The 19983-nt window shown below is 42.7% G+C and overlaps 1 protein-coding gene across 2 annotated transcripts in view; it reads right to left on the minus strand.

Annotated features, from left to right (window-relative positions):
* Window positions 1-885: 885 nt before the first annotated feature.
* Window positions 886-19983, minus strand: part of ube2e2 (ubiquitin-conjugating enzyme E2E 2) — a 43738-nt gene continuing 24640 nt past the window's right edge. For both annotated transcript variants that reach the window (XM_086112905.1, XM_086112904.1), the window contains exons 4-6: window positions 6493-6625; window positions 3313-3460; window positions 886-2669 (exon numbers count right to left, since the gene is read on the minus strand). In XM_086112905.1, the coding sequence (XP_085969031.1) occupies window positions 2572-2669; window positions 3313-3460; window positions 6493-6625 (379 nt within the window). In that variant the 3' untranslated portion in view covers window positions 886-2571. The remainder of the gene's footprint in view (window positions 2670-3312; window positions 3461-6492; window positions 6626-19983) is intronic.

The following is a 19983-nucleotide window of genomic DNA, read 5'->3' on the forward strand; positions in this document are numbered from 1 at the left end:
TTCCTTTCGGGTGGGGAGAAAAACAATATTTAGAGATTCCACTGCAATTTTATACGTCTAACTCAACAATGGTGCAAATACAGTGGACCCACGGATGCACCTCTTTGCAGATTTTTTGTAAACTAAAAAGGTGATATTCCATTTTCCACTATTTTTTTGTGCTTTTTTTAATTGGGAAAACTTTACATCAGGTCTTGTCATGGGTATAAAATATTCATTATAATTTTTTATAGCTTTGAATTTCAGTTTATTTGCACATATTGTGAGTCAACTTAAAAAAAAAGACATTTGTAGCTAGACAGGCAAATGCGGGAGCTTCCACTTGTTAAATTAAAATGCAATTATTCTTCACAGCAAGGGTAGCTCCACTTTTAAAAATCGTTGTAATTTCTCTTCCTCATAAACGACATGAAAAAAAAAACGAGAGCTCTTCTCAAAATCTGCGCTGATCTCAAATACAAAGCAATGCAACAATGCTATCTACTGGCATTTGATCATCATTACATGATGTCAAAAGTTGAATTTGACAGACGAAAGAGACTTTACTTGGAAGAATATAGATTTTGGTGGCAGTAAACCTTTGGAGTCCAAATGATCAATTTAACCATCCATACAAAATAAGTAAAAACAATTAGTTGGAAATTACAGCTCAGACAAAACAACAACACTTACATATTTGCATTGACACACCTAGAATGGTTCAAAAGCAAGGAAGCACAATGGACACAACTGTCCAGGATAAAGCAGAGAACATTCATTTTCGTTCTCTTTCTAGACAGAAATGACAAGAAAAAAAACCACTTGCTTTTTCTGCACTCATGAGAAATGCTGAAACAACAGGAAATGGGGCAAAAAAATGGGAGATAAAAGAGAGTGAGAGCAGAGTTGTTTTCTCACAAGCCAACCACAGTGTGTTTTTATTGGGTGTTTTCAGTAATACAAGTGCACAACAGCAGCGGCGCGGGTAGCCAGTCAAATATACAAGTCCTGCCCTCTTTTCTCAGGCAGACCTCCCCACACACACACACGCACACGCACACGCACACGCACACACAATTGTTATTTTTCTGTCGGGTGGTCTGCCTGAAAAAAAAGTCTTTGAAAAACTACATACAGTACAAAGAAAAAGCGGAGGAAGGTAAAAAGCATGAAGGCTCCTGTTCCATGCACGTCCAAACCAACACGACAACAAAAAAAAGAAGAGAAAGTAAAAAGCGCACATTGTCTTCAAAATGGCAAATAGAAAATGAGAGTGATGTAATTATGTGTGTGTGTGTGTGTGTGTGTGTGTATTGGGATGACAACGAATATGATGCCGATAATCAGGGGTGCACATTATTTTGGTCTGGTTCTCAAAGGAGCACCAGCGGTTGTTACTTGGTGCTCTTTTTTTTTTTTAAACCCACCCACAGATTTCACTGGATAAACATAAAACTTACAGTCCCTGGCGCTTTCTGGCATGTGCGAAATGTGTGATGGAACAAGTTGGCATGGCTGGTGGAGAGGCAATGCAGAATTGATGTCACTCTTCCTGTCACTGTGGATGAATATTTCTTTCAAGTTTCTTGGCTCTTCGTACCGCTGCAATTTTGAAGGTAAGTTTGCTCACACTGGTTGGGCAAGATAGCAGCTGCTGCTGGCTACCTTTTCAGATCAGTCAATTGTCTTTGTTTACCATGTCATTTTTGCCGTCAGTGTGATTGCTTTACCCATATTTTCTAACTGTAAAGTTTGTGTGCTATTAAAAAAAAATGTAAGCGTCAGAGAGGGTAAATGAAAAGGAAATCCATGAGGGGTCTGACACAAGGTGTCATTCAAGATAGTCCCCAATCTATTTTGCATCACAAACTGGTTTCATATAAAGATATTTTGACAGACCGTAATAGCGCAGTGAGTGCCCACAAAGCAACCCCCCCGCATGGTTCAGCCTGTGTTGCCGCCCTGCGGCTGAACTTAACTGAACAGAGAAAGGAACGAATCAGTTCAAAAGAGTTGTTCTTTTGAACGAATCATTTGCAAACAACACAATGCTATGAGTCCTTCTCCCCCTCCTCCCCCAAAATAAAAACAAAAACATGCAAAATACTGGCTACACCAACGCGCAGCAACCATAACCGTAACATTTTCGGTGCGCATCTGCACCTGGCCACCGCTTCTGTGCACCCCTGCTTATAACGGCATGTTTGTGTCTTGTATTTCCAATGCAATACTTCCAAGTTCCAACAGTCACATATTGGAAAATAAAAATCCCCCAATCTACTACTCTTTGTATAAAAAAGAAGCTTTCAAGTCAACAAGGAACACAAAGAAGGATTTGTGTGTTTAATATTCTTTTTTTTGTGTGTGTGTGTGTTTTTAATTTTTCAAACACATAAAATGTTTGGGGAGGAGGAAGAAGAGGAGGGTCGGGTACAGCGATGCACTTAGTGAGTGTGCTTTGACGGACCAAGGGGAGAAAGAGGTAGAGTGGTAGAGTGAGGAGGAAGAGGAGGAGGAGGTCGAGGAGGCGGAAGAGCGCGGCTCAAATGTGTGTGTGTGTGTGTGTGTGTGCGCGCGTGTGTGTGTGCATGTCTATGTGGCATATCTCTTGGTCCACTGCTTGGCTATCCTGTCATGCTCGGTTCTGTTGGTCAGGTACTGTGTGGCGATGCTTCCCACCAGGGGGTCGGCTGAAGAAAAAGTGGGACACCATATCATTAAAGGCAACGAGTAGCGGGGGGGGGGGAGCAACATTTCACATGAAATAACCTTCAGAATGAGAACAAACAACCACTGTGTTGCTGATATTTAAAGGCAAAGTTAAGTCTTCTTTACTGGAATATGTTCTATACGACCCTACTAGTCTAAACACAGTACTATTTGGACTAATTTTGGGTTTGTGGAATATGAATGAAGCAGCAGGTGGCGGCCAATTTGACACTTGTTGTCGACTGAAAATGACATCACAGTGCCTCGGGGCTCAGCCTGCGTATGTCACATGACCAAAACCTGAAAACAGGTGAGCTGCGATTGGTTAAGCTTTCACGCACGCGCACACACAAAATCCCTTTCTGGGCGTTCAAGCGAAGGCGAGACCAAGCCAACTGACTCAACACACCCTTCCACTTCTTCCTTGACAATCACACCAGTGGGTCAACACAAAAATAATGCAATCCCAGTAACCTGAAGGTGAAAACCCAATGCTGGGTTGCAGCTTATTTGTTAGCAGTACAACAGTCGATAGTGTGCTGCAAAAAGTTGCACCTGTGATTTCTTTTCCCGATCGTCCACTTGTGTTCACTTTGCATCATAAACATCGTGTTTTTGTCTTACCTGGGTTACAGTCTGTGAGCAGGGAGCAGATGGACAGCAGCACCTTGGAGATGGTGAGGGCGGGGCTCCAATTATCCTTCAGGATGTCCAGACAGATCACGCCCTGACTGTTGATGTTGCAGTGGTAGATCCGAGTGCGGAAAGTCACCTACAAACACACAACATCTTAGCAAGACTTACACGAGGTATTGTCCTGCATTTGCTGAGTGCACTGTGAAAGGGATAGTTCAAAATGAACCTGTGACACACTGTCCATCAGGTTGCTCATCAAAAGGAGGCATTTGCCTCATGTTTGTTTCATGTGAAGGGGTATAGACACAGAATGTGGGTGCTTCAAAGAGGCTGCAGCTATTGATATTCGATCGATTATCCCATTGACTCATTGGATAAAAATTAATTTGCATTATTCGACACAATACACTAACGTGCATATGAGGTGCAGGTGTTATTTTTGGCCACTTGACACCATCGTACAAACATTCTACTGTAGTATCTGAGTATTGCATAAAAACCACAGCCCGGCCTGGTGAGTGATGTGGGTGTCGGTGAATGCGGGTGTAGAGTCAGTATGAGTTGTGGCCATCAGAAGCTTCTGTATAAATGTGCTTATACTGTGTTTACGATTTCTTCAATAAAGGGACTGAAAGCATGCTCGGTGATTGTGTCGGCCCCCGACATCTTGCGTTTCAACTAGCGATGGTGGGCTGTATTAAATAGTGAACAACACTACCCTGCGGTGGCGATCATACAAGTGCCGTCGTGGTCCACATTGCACTCGATCTTCCTGAAGTGTGAAATGATTTGAAACTTTGGACATTCATTGTCTTTTATGGGCTCTTAGCTCCTGGCTCGCCGCCATCACGGCAGCTTGCTGCTACACTGCAGCAACATTAGTCTGAGTGGAAAAATGATGCCGGTGAAGCTTTGAGGCAGATATTCTGGTTTGACCTTTTTTAGGATTTGAATTATTTTGAGTTATTTGATTCATCATTTGCAGCCATCATTTCAAAGTTGACTGCAGAATTCCAGAGAGGCGACAGTGGATGTGTGAAAGGAAAGAGTGGAAAGCTGACCCTCCCCACGCTGGATGTAACATCAGGACCCAAGACTTACCGGTACTTTGCTGGGTTCTGTGTGAAAGGCACAGGCAATTTACATGGGACATTTGTCTCACTGTGTGACACCACAGTGTAAATGGATTAGTAGAAGTCACTTAACTGATCCCCAACCCCCTTCCAAAAATATCTTAAGGGGTCTGGACATCCGTTTGGATCTGACAAACAGTCCAGTGTTTTGCCTTAATTCTCCCACCACTAACATCTGGTCCTTCTGACCATGCACCAGAGCCCCTCCCCCCTTTCTCCTCTCCCCACACACATCGAAGAACTCTCTTATAGGCCTTGGCATTCTCCAAAATCCCACAAGACAGGACGTTATAAATAACCCTCCACCTTCCTTAAGGACGTTATACACTGTATGAGATTTGCAGGCTCACAAAACTGACTGTAGAAATAAACACGATCGCAAGAAATGATCCAGAGTACAAAGGAAAACGTTACGCACGTTAACGTAATACCTTTTGAATAATATGACAGCTGCTCTTGCTGGGTATGAATGATGACTACCACCTTGCACAGAAATAAATGAACATAACCACTAAAAATAAACCACAGGAAAAAAAAAAAATACGGTGCATAGGAAACTGAAATTAAAAAGTCCATAGGATGCCGGGTGATATTCGTGTACAACGCAGTAATTGTGGCGATCGTATGGAATGAACCCCTCCAGTGCGACGGTATTTCTCTCCTTGATAATTGATGTGGCAAGTTAAGTTTCACCGCCTAATCTATGTCTTTAATTCAAAAGCTGTGCTTATTTCAAATCCAAAGTGATTCAATGCCCCATCTTCAGGGATTTCTTAGTTATTACAGTGGTTTATGGGGCTCTGACAACAATTACATTTTAATGAATTGATTTGGTGATTATTAATTGAAGATTAATTTCTATCTGATCTGGCCCGCCACACCATTTTATGTGACCCACGAAAGCAAATCAAGCATGTCAAGTTCCATGATTCCTGCTAAAATCTGAACCAAAATTTCAAATTGGTGTATTTAATACACAATAACAGTCATTATTCTTGACTTCTGATTTTAAAACGAGTAATCCATCAATTTGTTGTGCGCTCTGTCTGTAATATGTGGAGGTGATTAAACATTTATATGGTTTCCCCAAATTCATAACGGCCCTCCAAGGGAAACTGTAACTACAACGTGGCCGGCGACAAAAATGAGTTTGACACCCGTGATCCACGTCAAGTTGACTGAGAAAATACCAAAATGTGCAAAGCTGGACCTGGCCAAAAGGTGCTTATTTTGAAGAATTTAAATTATATCACATTTTGATTGGATTAATGTTTTTTTTGCGCGGTGTTTATCAAATAATTCCATCAATAATTCCTCATCATGTGGATGACTTAAGAATTTATAGACAATTCAGGAACATTTTAGATAAATGTAAAAACAAACAAAATGAGGGGGGTCTTCCCAAACATTTGACTGATACTGTAGATCGTGGCAGTGAGTAAGGTATCAATCACCACCTTCCAAATCAGCATTCACTTGTCTGAAGAATTCACACTGCCACAGAGTATTGAGAAGCTGTGGACCGCAGAGGAGGCCGATGTGTAAGTTGGCTGCACAACACAGCACGGGAGGCGGGCGAGGTGAGGGGGGCGCAGAAGGGCCTGAGGCGGAAACATGAGCCGCTCTGGAGAGGGTAAATGTGGGCGGGGTCTGGAGAGCTGGCTTGACAGCACAGCACAAAGACCGAGAGGCGAGCATCAGCGGGGTGATGGGGTGCACTGCGGTAAAACGCCATGCAAGCAAGGGGACGCGTCAGGTGCTTGCCCCTTTCACACAGAACACTTACATTGTTCGTATGGGCCTGCACACTGACAACTCGGTTGTTAACCTTCACACGGGTGGCGCTATTCCATTTCACACAGCCACCGTCGAGCCTGTGGCAAAATTCACAGCCGGTCGTGACTTTCTGTTGCTCCCTTTCACACGGCCAATGTTAAATCTCCGACAGTACGTCGAGAGCCGGTAAATTCAAGGGTCAACGTGCTCAGATTGGTACCAGTTCAAAAATGTTGGACCGAACCGGAGAGTGACCTACCTTTGGAGGTTTGAAGGGGTAGTCTGGCGTGAAGGCGATGTCCAGGAAGAAGACTCCTCCCTCATAGACGGAGCCTGGCGGTCCCAAGATGGTGGACCTCCACTCGTAGATGTTGTCTCCTTTGGGGCCAGCGCTGCCACACGGAAACAAAAACACCCATTAGTATTATGCTCATTGGAATGCAAATGAATTGAAGTTTGAGGGCCCTTTTTATTTCCCAGAGGTTGAATGTGTCCCAGTACTTTTGAATAAGACTGCTTTTGACTTTCTCAATGATGTCATAGCATCCGTGGGAATTGATGTACGTGTGAAAGTCTGACCCATCTCAGATCGAGCGCACACTGAAGATATTCCTCCACACCAAGCACATCCACGCAAGCCTTACAAAACTTGTGCGGTCTCAAAATAGTGACAAAATAATGTCAAACTCATGACTTTAACATAGTTCCTTGGTACTACTTTTTCCTCTTTCGATGGGGTTCACTGTCACGGGAAATTACTTTTTAGATCGAAGGCAGGTTCCATGTTGACCAGCTGCTGCCCGAATGCCGACAGTCACGTCTGTTGTAGTGAATACCATTTCCATATCGAGACCCCCTCCTTGATTGCGCTCCCCCCACTGTTGTTTGTGATAAGACCCTGAGCTGGATCGCTGCCAGCGAGACACCAGGACAATGTCCACATCACAAAGTCGGGGAACAATGAACAATCCCTGTGATTTCATGTAATTACCGGCGAGGGCGTTCGATGCCAAGTCTTCCCCTGCTGTTGCACAAATTGTGTGTGCGTATAAGTGTGTGTGAGCGTCCCACACTGGCTTTCCCTCCAGGCTGTGATATCGCCGCTTGTCTTATTTATTTGGACAAAAACCAACAGAGACTTCCTGAAAGCAGATCTCCCACAATAAGAGCATTCTCTACTAATATCAATCGCTCTCGTCCTCTTCCGGTGTCAAGGCGTAATCTACTTTGGCACCTCTCTTCAAGGAGGCACCCGCTGACTAAGCCTTACTTAATTAGCTCATTACGGGCCGCCTCATCTCCGGAGAGTCCGGGAGAAAACGTCGGCCCGGCTTGGGAGTCACCTTTGTCCCCCTTCCCCGTATACAAAGCAAATGTTGGGATTTTCCTTTTTCTCTACAGGGAGGAGATAGGACAAATAAGAGAAGAGGCAATCGCGTTACGGCGTCCGCCATCACGCTTGTGACCTTCTCAGGAAGATAAAAACAAAGGGCTATTGTTTGTCTGCTGTTTTGCAAAACTACACAAGCATTTTGCATGGCACTTTGTGGAAGGTCGATGCATGTGTGGAGTGCAAGGTCAGTGAATTTCTGAGATACAGTGAAACTCCTCTACAACGAAACCAACATGGGCGAAAATACCCCCTAGTGTGAAGAAATCTTCATACATTAACACGGTGGTGTCAAACATACGGCCCGCGGGCCGGAACCGGCCCACAAGGAGGTCTGATCAGGCCCGCAGGATCATTTAAAAGGGAAAAAATGCATAAAAGACACGGAATGAATATTTTTAACAAGGTGCAATTCATGGACACACCGAAGAAGACAACAGCAGCCTCAGTCTGTCACTGAAACAGACTCAACACAGCAGACGCTATCAAGGACATTTGAATACTTTATTCTTTACACATATTATAGCACTCTCCTTAGTTTGTATGATGTAGGCAGGGATTACATTTAGATTTTATATGCTCGTGTAAATGGTTGAAAAATTCCTTTCTTTATAAATCTCGTTTAATCTTAAAAGTGCATTACTATATTTTTCAATACCAATTACTTGTTAAGGTTTTGTGCCTTTGTACAGTCAGTGGGATCAGTTGCAATGCGTATATGTGAATGATAAAATTAAATTGCACATTTGTCTAAGGAAATCTTAGGTGCTTCATGAAATGTTTTGAAAAAGATATGTTCATTAAATGTCAACATTTTCCTAGTGTTCTTGTGCTTCTCTAGACCAAAACAAAGGAAAGACATATTATTTTGGTTATTTATAGCAAAGTATGGTATCATTTTTAATGGTCCGGCCCACTTGACATCTACCGAGGACGTATGTGGCCCACAATGTGAAATGAGTTTGACACCCCTGCATTAACACCATTCCCACTCTCCCGCCCCCCATACAACGAAAAAAAACCCCTATTGCGTTATACGAAATCTTTTTCCCTGCTCTTGCCTCGCGACGAGATTCACTACAACGAAGTCTAATCCAACAGCGACCTCTACTGCTTCGTTCGGAAACGGCAACAGCAACCACCACACTGGTTTACACATGCGCAGTCGTCCAGGAAGTATTTTGTTATTGTTAGTTTCAGACGCAGCAAGAACGTTGCATTGCTAAAATGGCTAAAAAAACGGACCTTTGGATGTCAAGCAGCTAAGACAAGAAGAGCTCTGACGCTGGAAGAGAGGGTAAAAGTGATCAAAATGAAAGATGGAGGAAGCAAAAGACATTATCCAAGAAATTGAGGACCCCCCCCCCCCCCAAAAAACAAGATTTTTTTTCCCATGCAGTGTGAGCAGTACAATTCCAATTTGGGAGCATGGCTGATATCAAATGACTCGTAAAAAAACAAACAAACCAAAAAAAAAACAACAACCAAAAAACAAAAAATATTCAAAAATATTTCAATGAAGGTCAAAATTGAAATCTTCGATTTGAGGTTCATGTTTTTATATCCACGTTGCCTCACCAGTCATGACCGCAAGTCGCTGTAAACAGCTGGTAAGACAGGCGTGATGCAGATAGACTGGTAGGTGGAGAGATGGACATGTGAGAAATAAATGCAGATGGATAGACGGTTGATAGACAAATCGACTGAAGTTTGAATGACAGATAACAGGTATAAGATGCTTGGATGGACAGAAAGGCGCATAGAGAGTCAGACAGGCAGCTGAATGTAACACACGAGCCAGCAATTGACAATAATCCAACATTATGATGATCAGGGTGACGATGATGAAGATGGCAAAAGCACAAACATTTTCCCTCACAGCTCAAGTGTCGAGGCCACTTCGAATGAAGGCCAGAGTGAATGTGTGGAAAGGAATGAAAGCGGCACTGCGTTTGCCATGAGTCGGTATTGATCTTCAAACTGAGCAAGATTATCTTTGGAAAGACACAGCTTGTGATTTGTCTCTTCGGTGCAGGTCTGGTTGCAGGCGTACCTAATGGAGTGTCCTGTGGGTGTAAATCTTTCCCAGGGTGCAGCTGGCGTCCTCCCTCCGCGGACGCCTGTGAGAAGCTTCTGAGCAAGCAGCTCTTGCATCTGCGCTGCTGCTGTCAGCCAAATGCCTTGATTCACTGACTATTTGGGTCATTTGTTTCAAGGGTCTGGGATGCATTAGCGGGCGGGATTCTCGCCGAGGTCCTGTCCGCCACCATTATGCTCAGGAGGGAAGGTGCTCTGACAGCCGGGGTCCGCCTCCTCCCACCTCGGACCACCAACAAAGACGGGTTTTTGGGTGTTTTTTTTTTTTTAAATTAGCATTGATGTTTTGGTCATTAGAAACCCTCGAACAACCGTGACTCCAACACACTTTCTGCAGCAAAACCTGTAATATTTTTGAAGTATTTTTTTTTCATGTGATTACCAATTAATGAATCAGATTGAAAGTCATTTTGCATTGTGAAACAAAATGAGCACGTCAGGTGCAGGTTTTATTGTCCTCCACTGGGAGTCGCCATTCTCATGTTCCGCACTACAACATTTCGGGAATGAATGTGCGTGGTCGATGGTCAGAACTTGTCCGGTGAGTGACATGGACGTCGGCGAAAAAAAGTAGAAGTTGGCTGTTGTGCTCTCTTGGTAGCAGCTGGCCCATTACTGGCTAACCGCGAGCCAGTCTGCATGTTGACCGTTGCGGCAGCAGCTCTTGTAAGAATGCGCTTATTACTGTTATTTAGTCTTTTTTGTGCTGTCATTAGATGTGCCAAAAAAAATAAATTAATCAATTAGTTAGCAAATGAATTGACCACTTCATTTAAAAATCGAGTCATCGTTTAGAGCCATCGTTTCACTTGAAATTGTCCAGCCTTCAAACCTGCAATTTGAAATCCAAAATTTGAAGACTTGAGGCAGATTTGAAACCCAGAATTTTCCTTCAAACCCTAATTTGAAACCATATCTCTGATGTAAAACCCATACCCAGGCTAGAAATGATCATCTAAAACCAAAGAGTGGATAAGTAGCTAGTGTGTAAGAGAAACAAAAGTAGAAAGTAAAATGTTACTGTGCTATTGGCAGATAATTTTGCTGAAATTAAGCAATTCATTACTCGGTTAATTTTTTTGTGTGCACTTTTTGCAGCGTAGACAATAAAAGGTAGGAAGGGAAGATACAAATGAGGCACTGAGGATCAATCCTGCCATTAGAAATAAACACCAACTGCTTTAGATCAATTGCACAGATTTTTTTTCTTTTGTAGTCTGAGTGGCAACAAATCAGTTTTGAAGATGATTCCCGTGTCACATCCTCCTGACTTTGGAGACGTACGTGTCACCAGAAAACGCAAAGCAAATGTTTAGAATCAAGCAGCCCGGAGCGTTTCCAGGAATTATCGAGAGAACCACATCAAACTAGAGCGACTGCAACATTGTTGTTGTTATGTGAGCCTGCTTCTTTGTGTCGGGTCATGAGGGGTGTACTCATGAAACACACTTTTCTGACACCGTGCGAGCGTGCGTGTGTGTGGTGAGAGAGTCACGATGTGCTGATGCATGCGCAGGGTAATGATAGACGCCGAACATTATTCAGCTCTAGCCAGAGGCCGGCGTTTGCGCTGCGTCAGACGGCGACCCAGATGCCGAGGAGGAGATAAAAAAATGCTTATTTCGCCGGAATGTTTGTTGTAGCTCGCTTAAAGAAGGAGAACGAAGGAGGCACATAAATGCATCCCTGCTCTACGAATGATAAAGGACTACAGTGGATGCATCAATAGAGATGAAAAATAAGAGCCATGAATGTGAACAGCAGTGAGAATAGACAGTCACATGACACATAACAAAATAGCCAATTACTAGCTGAAAAATGCATCCAGACTAAAAGGTTGCAAGTTGCAAGCAGACCAGGAGAACGTTATCCACGCTTTTATCTCCAGTAGACTTGATTATTGTAATGGTTGCACGACCAGACTTCCTCAGAAGAGCATCAAACACCTGCAGCTCATTCACAATGCTGCAGCTCATGTTCTCACCGGAAGAAAAATATCAGAACATATGATTGTAGTCCTTAAGGCTTTCACACTGGCTCCCAATCAACTGTAGAATACATTTTAAAATTCTGCTACTGGTCTCTGAAATCACTGAATGGCTCAGGTATGGAATACTTTCAAGAAATGGTCATGGAATATAAATCCAGTAGGGTTCAGAGTTCATTAGACTCCGATCAATTTGTGGAGCCCAGAATTCAAAGCAAACATGGTGAAGAAGCATTTATCTGTTATGCTACACGCAAATGGAATAAGCTGTCAACAGAAGTCATCTGTCAGTGTAAATGTTTTTAAATCTAGGTTAAAAACAATCGTTTTCCCCATAACTATGATTAAGGTCTTTTAGAGTATTTCTGTTTTCCAAAATCGTTGTGCTTATGTTCTTTTGGTAAGTTTAGTAAACCACTTATTTCTTGACTTTTTTTTAACAGGCCTTTTTTTTAATGTCTTAAATTCTTTTACTTTTTAATGTTGCCTTTTTATGTTGTTTTGTAACTATGTGAAGCACATTGTGATACTTTGTCTATGAAATAAAGTACCATATTTTCACAATCAGAAGACACATGAAATTCACATTTTCTCCAAAATGGACAGGGCGCCTAATCATGCGGGTCTGCACGGAGTTCCAAAATCTGTGAATGCTGTTGTGTGACTTCGATGAGCGGTGTGCTTGACAAACGGATGTTGTGCCGACATGTTGCTTATATCGAGGAAAGACAGACGTAATCGACGACAGCATGCGGATGTTAAAATGGGAAGGGTGGGCGTGAAAGAGGACACTAACGGCACGGCCCCAATAAGTGCCGATACGTACATTGTGCAAAACAACATCCAGAGATTGACACCTACAAAGACACCATTTTTAAAACGGCGCCCTAAAAAAAAACCCCAACAACAACAAAATAGCGTCATTGGCATCACCTCTGCCCTACGTAGCCGCATGCTAATTGGCGGCGGGGCTCTTCACGGTTAGCGCTGAAAGACGATTGCTTCATTAAAGCTCTTCTCATATTAGCGTCAAAGCCGGGAAAGGAGATGTGAAGAGAGTGGCGGCGCCATTATGAGACGGCGCGCCCACAGCGGGGGGAAACGAGCCGGAAGAGTAAATAATGCAGATAATGGCTTTATTTGTGTGCGGCTGTCCTCAAAAGCTCTGTGTGAACACATTCACATTCAAATATTGCTGCTCCGACAAAGGGAGGTTTTACTTTACTGAAAAGTAAATGATTTTACAACACTGAATATTTGTTGTTCCAACTGGGATCACACATGATATCCTTCAGCAAATTGGCACGTGACTAAATTTGTTTGAAATGCATGAAAATGGGCTATTTGTTCGACTCCTGCTACATTAGACATGACAAAATAGATTAAAAGGGAAATTGACACGAAGTCATGTGGGGGGGGGGGGGGGGTAAGAGCCAAGGTTACTTTGGTAACGCTAATCTAAACTACCAGGATTGCAGCCCTAATTGGGCGACTACCACATGCAGGGTTTACAAAGCACAAATAAAAGGCAAAGTTCTCCGATGTAACAAATGGGGGCAACTTCGGTGAACGTGAACCCCCGTTTATAGCGGGGGGATACCGTTGCCAAAGCACCAGTGAGTGATATGAGAACATTTGCAATCAAGTTGCAAGCAGTGATTCTCAACTTGTGGATCGCAGTTACAGTACATTTTTGGATGTTCAACCAAATCCTATAATTTCGTCTCATAAAAGTCTGCTAGCTTAATGCTAACTGGACAAAGCAATCTAACATCCTCACATGCTAGAAGCAGTGCAGCGAAGAGAAAAGTTAAAATACAATGTAAAATGTGATTACAATTTCGGTTAAACTTAGTTTAAATGAACCTGAATTCGTTATCTTTCTTCGTTGCTGCTAGCACTCAAGATCCTGTTAACGAACTAGCGACCAACACTGGCTAAGGCGTGATAGCTTCATTTTTCTTGGCTCCATGACACAATCTCAGGGTAAATATGCTTTGAAAATCTCTATTTGTACCCTGGAGACCGACAGAATATGATACTAACTTGACCTGCATGGTGATGATGATAGCGTGAATGGTCTCATTGCGGCCCTCACGGCGTTAGATGTGAACGCAGATTAGCTGGCCTCACCAGTTTATCTTCTGACATTTGCGTCGAGGAAATGAGCGGCCGCTCGCCATTAAACCAGCAAATGCGACGGCTGCAATGCATCCTGGGAACGAAAAGGTCACTCCATATTTATGGAAATTATCACCGCTGCCCGCTTGGCTACTTCTCGGGAACTTTGCCGCAAAAAACATCTGCTTGGCAAAAAGAAAAAAAAATGTTTCCTCCGGCCGAGTTTTTAATGCCGTCTTATTTCAATGAGCCGCCTTGGAAGGGGGCAAGGTCGGCGCGAGATGGCGGTTACGACGGCAAGCCGCGACCGACGCTACATTTTACGAGAGAATGTTGCGAGTGTTGATAAACACTTTTAGTGCCACCGCTCACTTTTCATGACAGGCTATATCACATAAAGACATTTTTTTAAAGGACAGGTTATATATTGCATATGGATATACTTTGGCATAAAGCGGATAAAGCGGATTGGAAAATGGATAGATGGAAGGATGGATCCTAACTTTGGAATCGTTGAGCATAGTAATTGTAATCGCACTTGAGTTTCCATTAATTGCATAACCCAAAGCGAACATCTATCTTCAGCAAAAACTATGCAGAGCCTGAAATCGTTTGTTTTAAATTTAGAGTGTCAAACAAAAATGATGGTCAACACTGGAATTACATCCAAAAATAAACAGGAGACAGTTACAAACTATACAAAAATAAATAAATAGAAAAGAAAAGAAAATCCATAAAATAGTGGATCACAAATCTGGAACCGAGTTAATTATCAAATTATTTCACATTAATGTATTTGGATTTTTCTAATATGACCTTTAACTGAATCTTGCATGAAGCATAAAGTAGTGTTTGTGGTGATGGCAATAATTCAGCTGGCTCATTCGTTACGCGTGGAAATGACATGACATCATCTTTAGTAGATCTCTCTATGAAATGAGATCGAGGAGTGTGGCCTTATATCCCCCCAAAAAATTCTACTTCCTCCCGTCCTCGCTCCTCTCATTCTGAAAGAAGCCACAACATGCAGGACCATATTGACTTCAAGTCAACACTGTGCCCCATGACAGTGCTTCCTTTTGGTGTGTGTCACTCACATCATAGATACTTTCTGTTCACAAGAGAAGTGACATTTGTTTTTGTAATCTGAGCAAGTACATAAAAAGATGGTATTTCCCCCAAAATACAAATTGAGCATCGCAGCGCATTTATTAATGAGCAGTAGTATTATTGTTTTTCGCAAAAGATATCCATCCATCCATCCATCCATTTTCTGATCCACTTATCCTCACAAGGGTCGCGGGGGTGGGGGGTTGTGCTGGAGCCTATCCCAGCAGTCTTCGGGCAGTATGCGGGGGACACCCTGAACCGGTAGCCAGCCAATCGCAGGGCACACAGAGAAGAACAACCATCTGTGCTTACACTCACACTCAGGGACAATTTACAGTGTTCAATTAGCCTGTCATGCATGTTTTTGGAATGTGGGAGGAAACCAGAGTACCCGGAGAAAACCCACGCAGGCCCAGGGAGAACATGTAAACACCACACAGGAAGGCCTGGGCTGGATTCGAACCCGGTACCTCTGCACTGTGAGGTCAACGCGCTAACCACTCGCCGACCGTGTGAAGCCGCATTTTCTTTTATTTTAACCCTTTCAGGGACAGTGGTTACTACAGTGGACAGCTTATCATGTTATCAGGTTACAGGGTGCACGAAAGGGTTAATCAATGAGTTTAATGAAGTCACCGTCTTCTTCTCGCACTATAGATTTAATAATGAAAGGAAATAACACCGGTTTTATCCGGACGAGTTTTGAGGGATCATAATAAGCAGAGAGTATATCTCCAAAAACAAGTCATCCCAGCGTGCGTAATGGCACAATGTCCACAGTGCTCCCGTGTTTCACGCTCCGAGCGAAGCCATCCATCTCTTACGGCCTGGGACAAATGTTTACCGCTAAAGTACCTCCACAACGGGAATGCCGAGGATTCAATGACACACATGAATCAGGCACGAGTGGCGCAGTGGAAAACATTAGGGATAAATTAAACTCTGGCTGGTGTCGGGAGGAGGGGTGTGTGTGTGTGTGTCAAACAGTGCCCTCCTTCCAACACGAGCTAATGTTTTCTTTTCCACACAAAGAAAAAATGATTTTCCTGGATTTGTGTCAAGAATGATGAACTGGACAAGTTAGAGACACACGGTCCCTCTGTGTGAGACTTTAAAAAAAAAAAAAGTCCATGTTGACCATATGTTCAGCTCTGTTTTAAGCCAGAAATTTTTCACCCTTTATCTGAATCCACGACACTGACAAGGCATGAGAGGTTGTTCCCGCCAATACTCTGCCTAGTAACAGATCCCTTACGCCTGCATTAAGGCATGTTTATATAATAACAGTTTTGTCAAATCGGCACTTTTTATATCCCTCAGGCCTGGTTCTATTTCATTTCCATGACAGTTTGTTCTTGGTCATTTTTGGCTATTGGCCAGTATTTTTCAATGTTTTTGCTCCATTACAGCATCAATTTGACTTACATCTGTTCTTGTCATAAAAACATCCACTCACTTGTATTTTTTCCACCCTCTTTTTTCCCCTTTCAATCCACAAATGAGACAACAATCTGAGAAAAAAAAAAGAAAAAAAGAAATTTGGCTATATTGTCAGTACAGTGAGCCGCATCATATTTGTCGCTCGTGTTTGCAAATGTGTCTTTTTGCGGATCTGTTTCGAAACATATTCTCCGTTTCTGGTTCAAAAACTCGCATCTTCCAACTTTTCTGCTCAGGTAAGAAGGAAGAATGCTGAAGTGATCTTGGGGGATTCATTTTTTAGATGAAATTATATGTTCGGTTTTTTAACATCTATAGGCAATTGCAAACCTCAGGGAAGGCGTCAATTATTCACAATTTATTTTTCTGATATTGCCAATAGTACTATAATTTTCCAGGCAGCAAAAAGACCTTACACCTGTTCTATCCCTAGTTTCTATGCCTGTCTGTTGCCTTTATGTCAGTGACGTTTCTTAGTGGTGTATACCTTTTAAAAACTGCTTATCCATGCCAACCAAAGTGTTTTATCAGTTAATATGTGAGTTGCCACCAAAAAATAAGTAAAAAAAGTTTTCTTTACCTTTTGGTCAGAAACTGGTGTTTTTGGTTCTACTGCTGATTCCTAAAGAACCCGACGGCTGGCAGTGAATGTGTTAATGTCGTCGGCGCCCCTTTGCGGGTCTTGCGATGAAAGGTCTTGTGAAAAGAAGCTTTTGACTCTGCTTATTTTGCACAATTCAGCTACAAAGCCCGTCCCACCCCCTTCGGGTTCACCTTGATGGAAGCACTTCGGATTTTGAGGCATACTTCTTTGAAGGCTCTCATTGTGCAGTCAAAGGGTAAAAGCACTAAAAAGGTCAAAGTCACGTGGGGGAATCACACAGACTGAAGGGTGGATATGATTCATCAATATTCATAAGGACGTGAGGGCGACGACAGAGCGCCAATCGATCACCCGAGGTCAAACACAAACAGTGTTGGCTTGATTTTTTGTTCCACGTCCTTCAGCCAACAATCACTGTAGTTGAGCCGCACGGGTCGTCGAACACCACTGACTCTCCAGGAGCTTTTCCTGAAACTCACACCCCCTTCCTCCCTCTCATGAATATTGATAACGCCGCCTGCTGCGCTTAATGGCGCCGCCGCTGAAGAGCAACGCTGGCTGTGTCACTCACAAGGTTCCCCCCTCCGACCAACATGGAGGCCCGTGAAAAAGTTGCTTGGAATTAAGAAAATAAAAGCTGCCGTATTTTCCGCACTAAAAGGCGCACTGGATTATGAGGCGCACCTTCAATGAATGGCCTATTTCTTAATTTTTTTTTCAGTTTTTGGACGCACTGGATTATAAAACGCAATCTACAATGCAGCCACTAGATGGAGCTATGCCCCTTCCATTCGACTCGAGAGGCGTTCATGACCGCCTACGAAAAACGTAAATTAACGATTACTTCAATGAAACTACGAAAACTGAAAATAATGCATCAAAACAGAAAATCAAGCGAGGAAATCACAAAATAAATTCTATAGCCACCCTACAGAATTTATTTTGGCATTTTCCTTGAGCATAGCTCAAAAATGTCAGTAAAATGTAGGAGACTGGACTGTCTCAAAAGTGTTTGTTTTTTATTCCTTTGTTGTGTACTGTATTTACAAATGAGGAAATCACAAAATAAATACCCATGTGGGGCAAAATAATTTATTTTGTGATTTCCTCGCTTAATCTTCAGTTTTGATGCATTATTTTCAATTTTCGTATTTTCATTGAAGGAATCGTTAATTTACGTTTTTCGGAGGCGGTCATGAACGCCTCTCGAGTCGAACGGAAGAAGAGAAGGCACGGAGACGGACAAAGACGTACTTGTATTTGTTGAGACTGTGAAAACCATTAATAAAGTGTGCGTTTTAAAAAAACAACACCACAGCCCTCCTTTTTTCGGAGCTGCAACAAAAACGTATTTAATAAAGCAGCGACACAGTTTACTGAACCAACAGCAAGTTATAACACTGTCCAGCAAGGAGCCATCTTGGGGTCGACATATTCCCGTAATGACCATACACAAGGCACACCGGATTTTAAGGCGCACTGTGAGCTTTTAAGAAAATGGAAGACTTTTCGGTGCGCCTTATAGTGCGAAAAATACGGTACTTTCAAAATTTTGCAGAGTGCTTGAGAATGTAGATATCAGAAGATTTGCGGGCTAAAAAAGAAAAAAATGTTACCAAGCTACACGCAGCCCGTGAAGCACCAACCAAGACCAGCTATGTGATATCCCACAAAATCGCTAAAACTGTAAGCCTATTTTCGGAGGGGGAATTTGCTAGAGTTCTTGGTGGACTCTGTAGCATGAATATGTCCGCAGGGGAAAAAAAAAAGTTTCCCAAATCTAGGTACAGATTCTCTCTTACTGATGATCATCTATGATGTGCGCTTCACATCTCCACCTCCAACATTCAACCTGACTTTGATGGCATTGTTGAAGCTCAACTGTGGCTAGATTTATCTCACTGAACAAGACAAAAAAACACCCCAAAATAAAACACTGAAACATGGTTACTATTTTTTGTTTTCTGCATTGTTTGGCAATTGGAACAAAAATGTGAGTTGTGTTCCATTATAACTGGCAGATAAACACATTGTGGTATCTTCATGTGCAGTGAAACACAGAAAGCACTGAAAAAGAGTTAGAGATGTTGCACAGTTACCATTGTTTTGCATTATTTCACTGAAACAACCTCACTCTCTCATTATCGAACAATAAAACATACTCTTACCAGCTTCCGTAAACAATGTCATTTACTTATTTCAATGTAGAAATAAAATCTATAACCTGAGCACTCCACAATATTTTCAGCTTCTCATTTGGCCCCTGGAGAAAATAATTGCCCACCCCTGAGTTAGAGGATGGGATGAGCGCAAAAAACAAACCAGAAAAAAAACATGTCTTGCTTGGAGATGATAAAAGACAGAAAGTGGAGACATGAGTGACACAGTGTGTATCTTTCGCCAACATGTTAAGCAACCGCTGAGAGACAACATAATTCACCCTTCACATCTGCTGAATTTTACAAACAAATTCAAGCTTGTTTGTGGCCAAAAAGACATCTTTAATTTTTGAGAATTCCTGAAAAACTTTCAACTCCTTTGTCTGCTCCTGTCATCGGCTTACAACACTCTGTGGAGCGACAACATGTCCAACAACAAGGCAAAGCGGTCTTTATACATCTGCTTGGGTCAGAGAGAATGAAAAGACGGTTGCAAATGAGAACAGCGGGTAGCCTCGGGTCACTTGCTCCCGGCAAGTACGATCTTTTCTAGTCTTAAAACATTCATAGCAACGGGACCAGCGGCGAGGAATGAGGGCAGCAGAGTGAAGTGAAACTCCATCTTCGCTTGAAAATGTTATGTTCAAAAACAAGCAGTCACCAACTGTGTGATAACAACTTTATTCATATCACAACACCTGCCGACCAACATCCCGACCCCCTTGTGTCACTTTCTGACACCGCGCCGTAACACTTGGCGCAGTACGGCAACACATGGCCAGTATACAGAGCCCATAGGGTTCATGGATATTATGCATTTGATGCCCTCAATAAAAGAGTTC

This window comes from Hippocampus guttulatus, chromosome 6, assembly GCF_054856545.1.
Source record: "Hippocampus guttulatus isolate MCC_2025c chromosome 6, RoL_Hgut_1.0, whole genome shotgun sequence".
NCBI lineage: Eukaryota > Metazoa > Chordata > Actinopteri > Syngnathiformes > Syngnathidae > Hippocampus > Hippocampus guttulatus.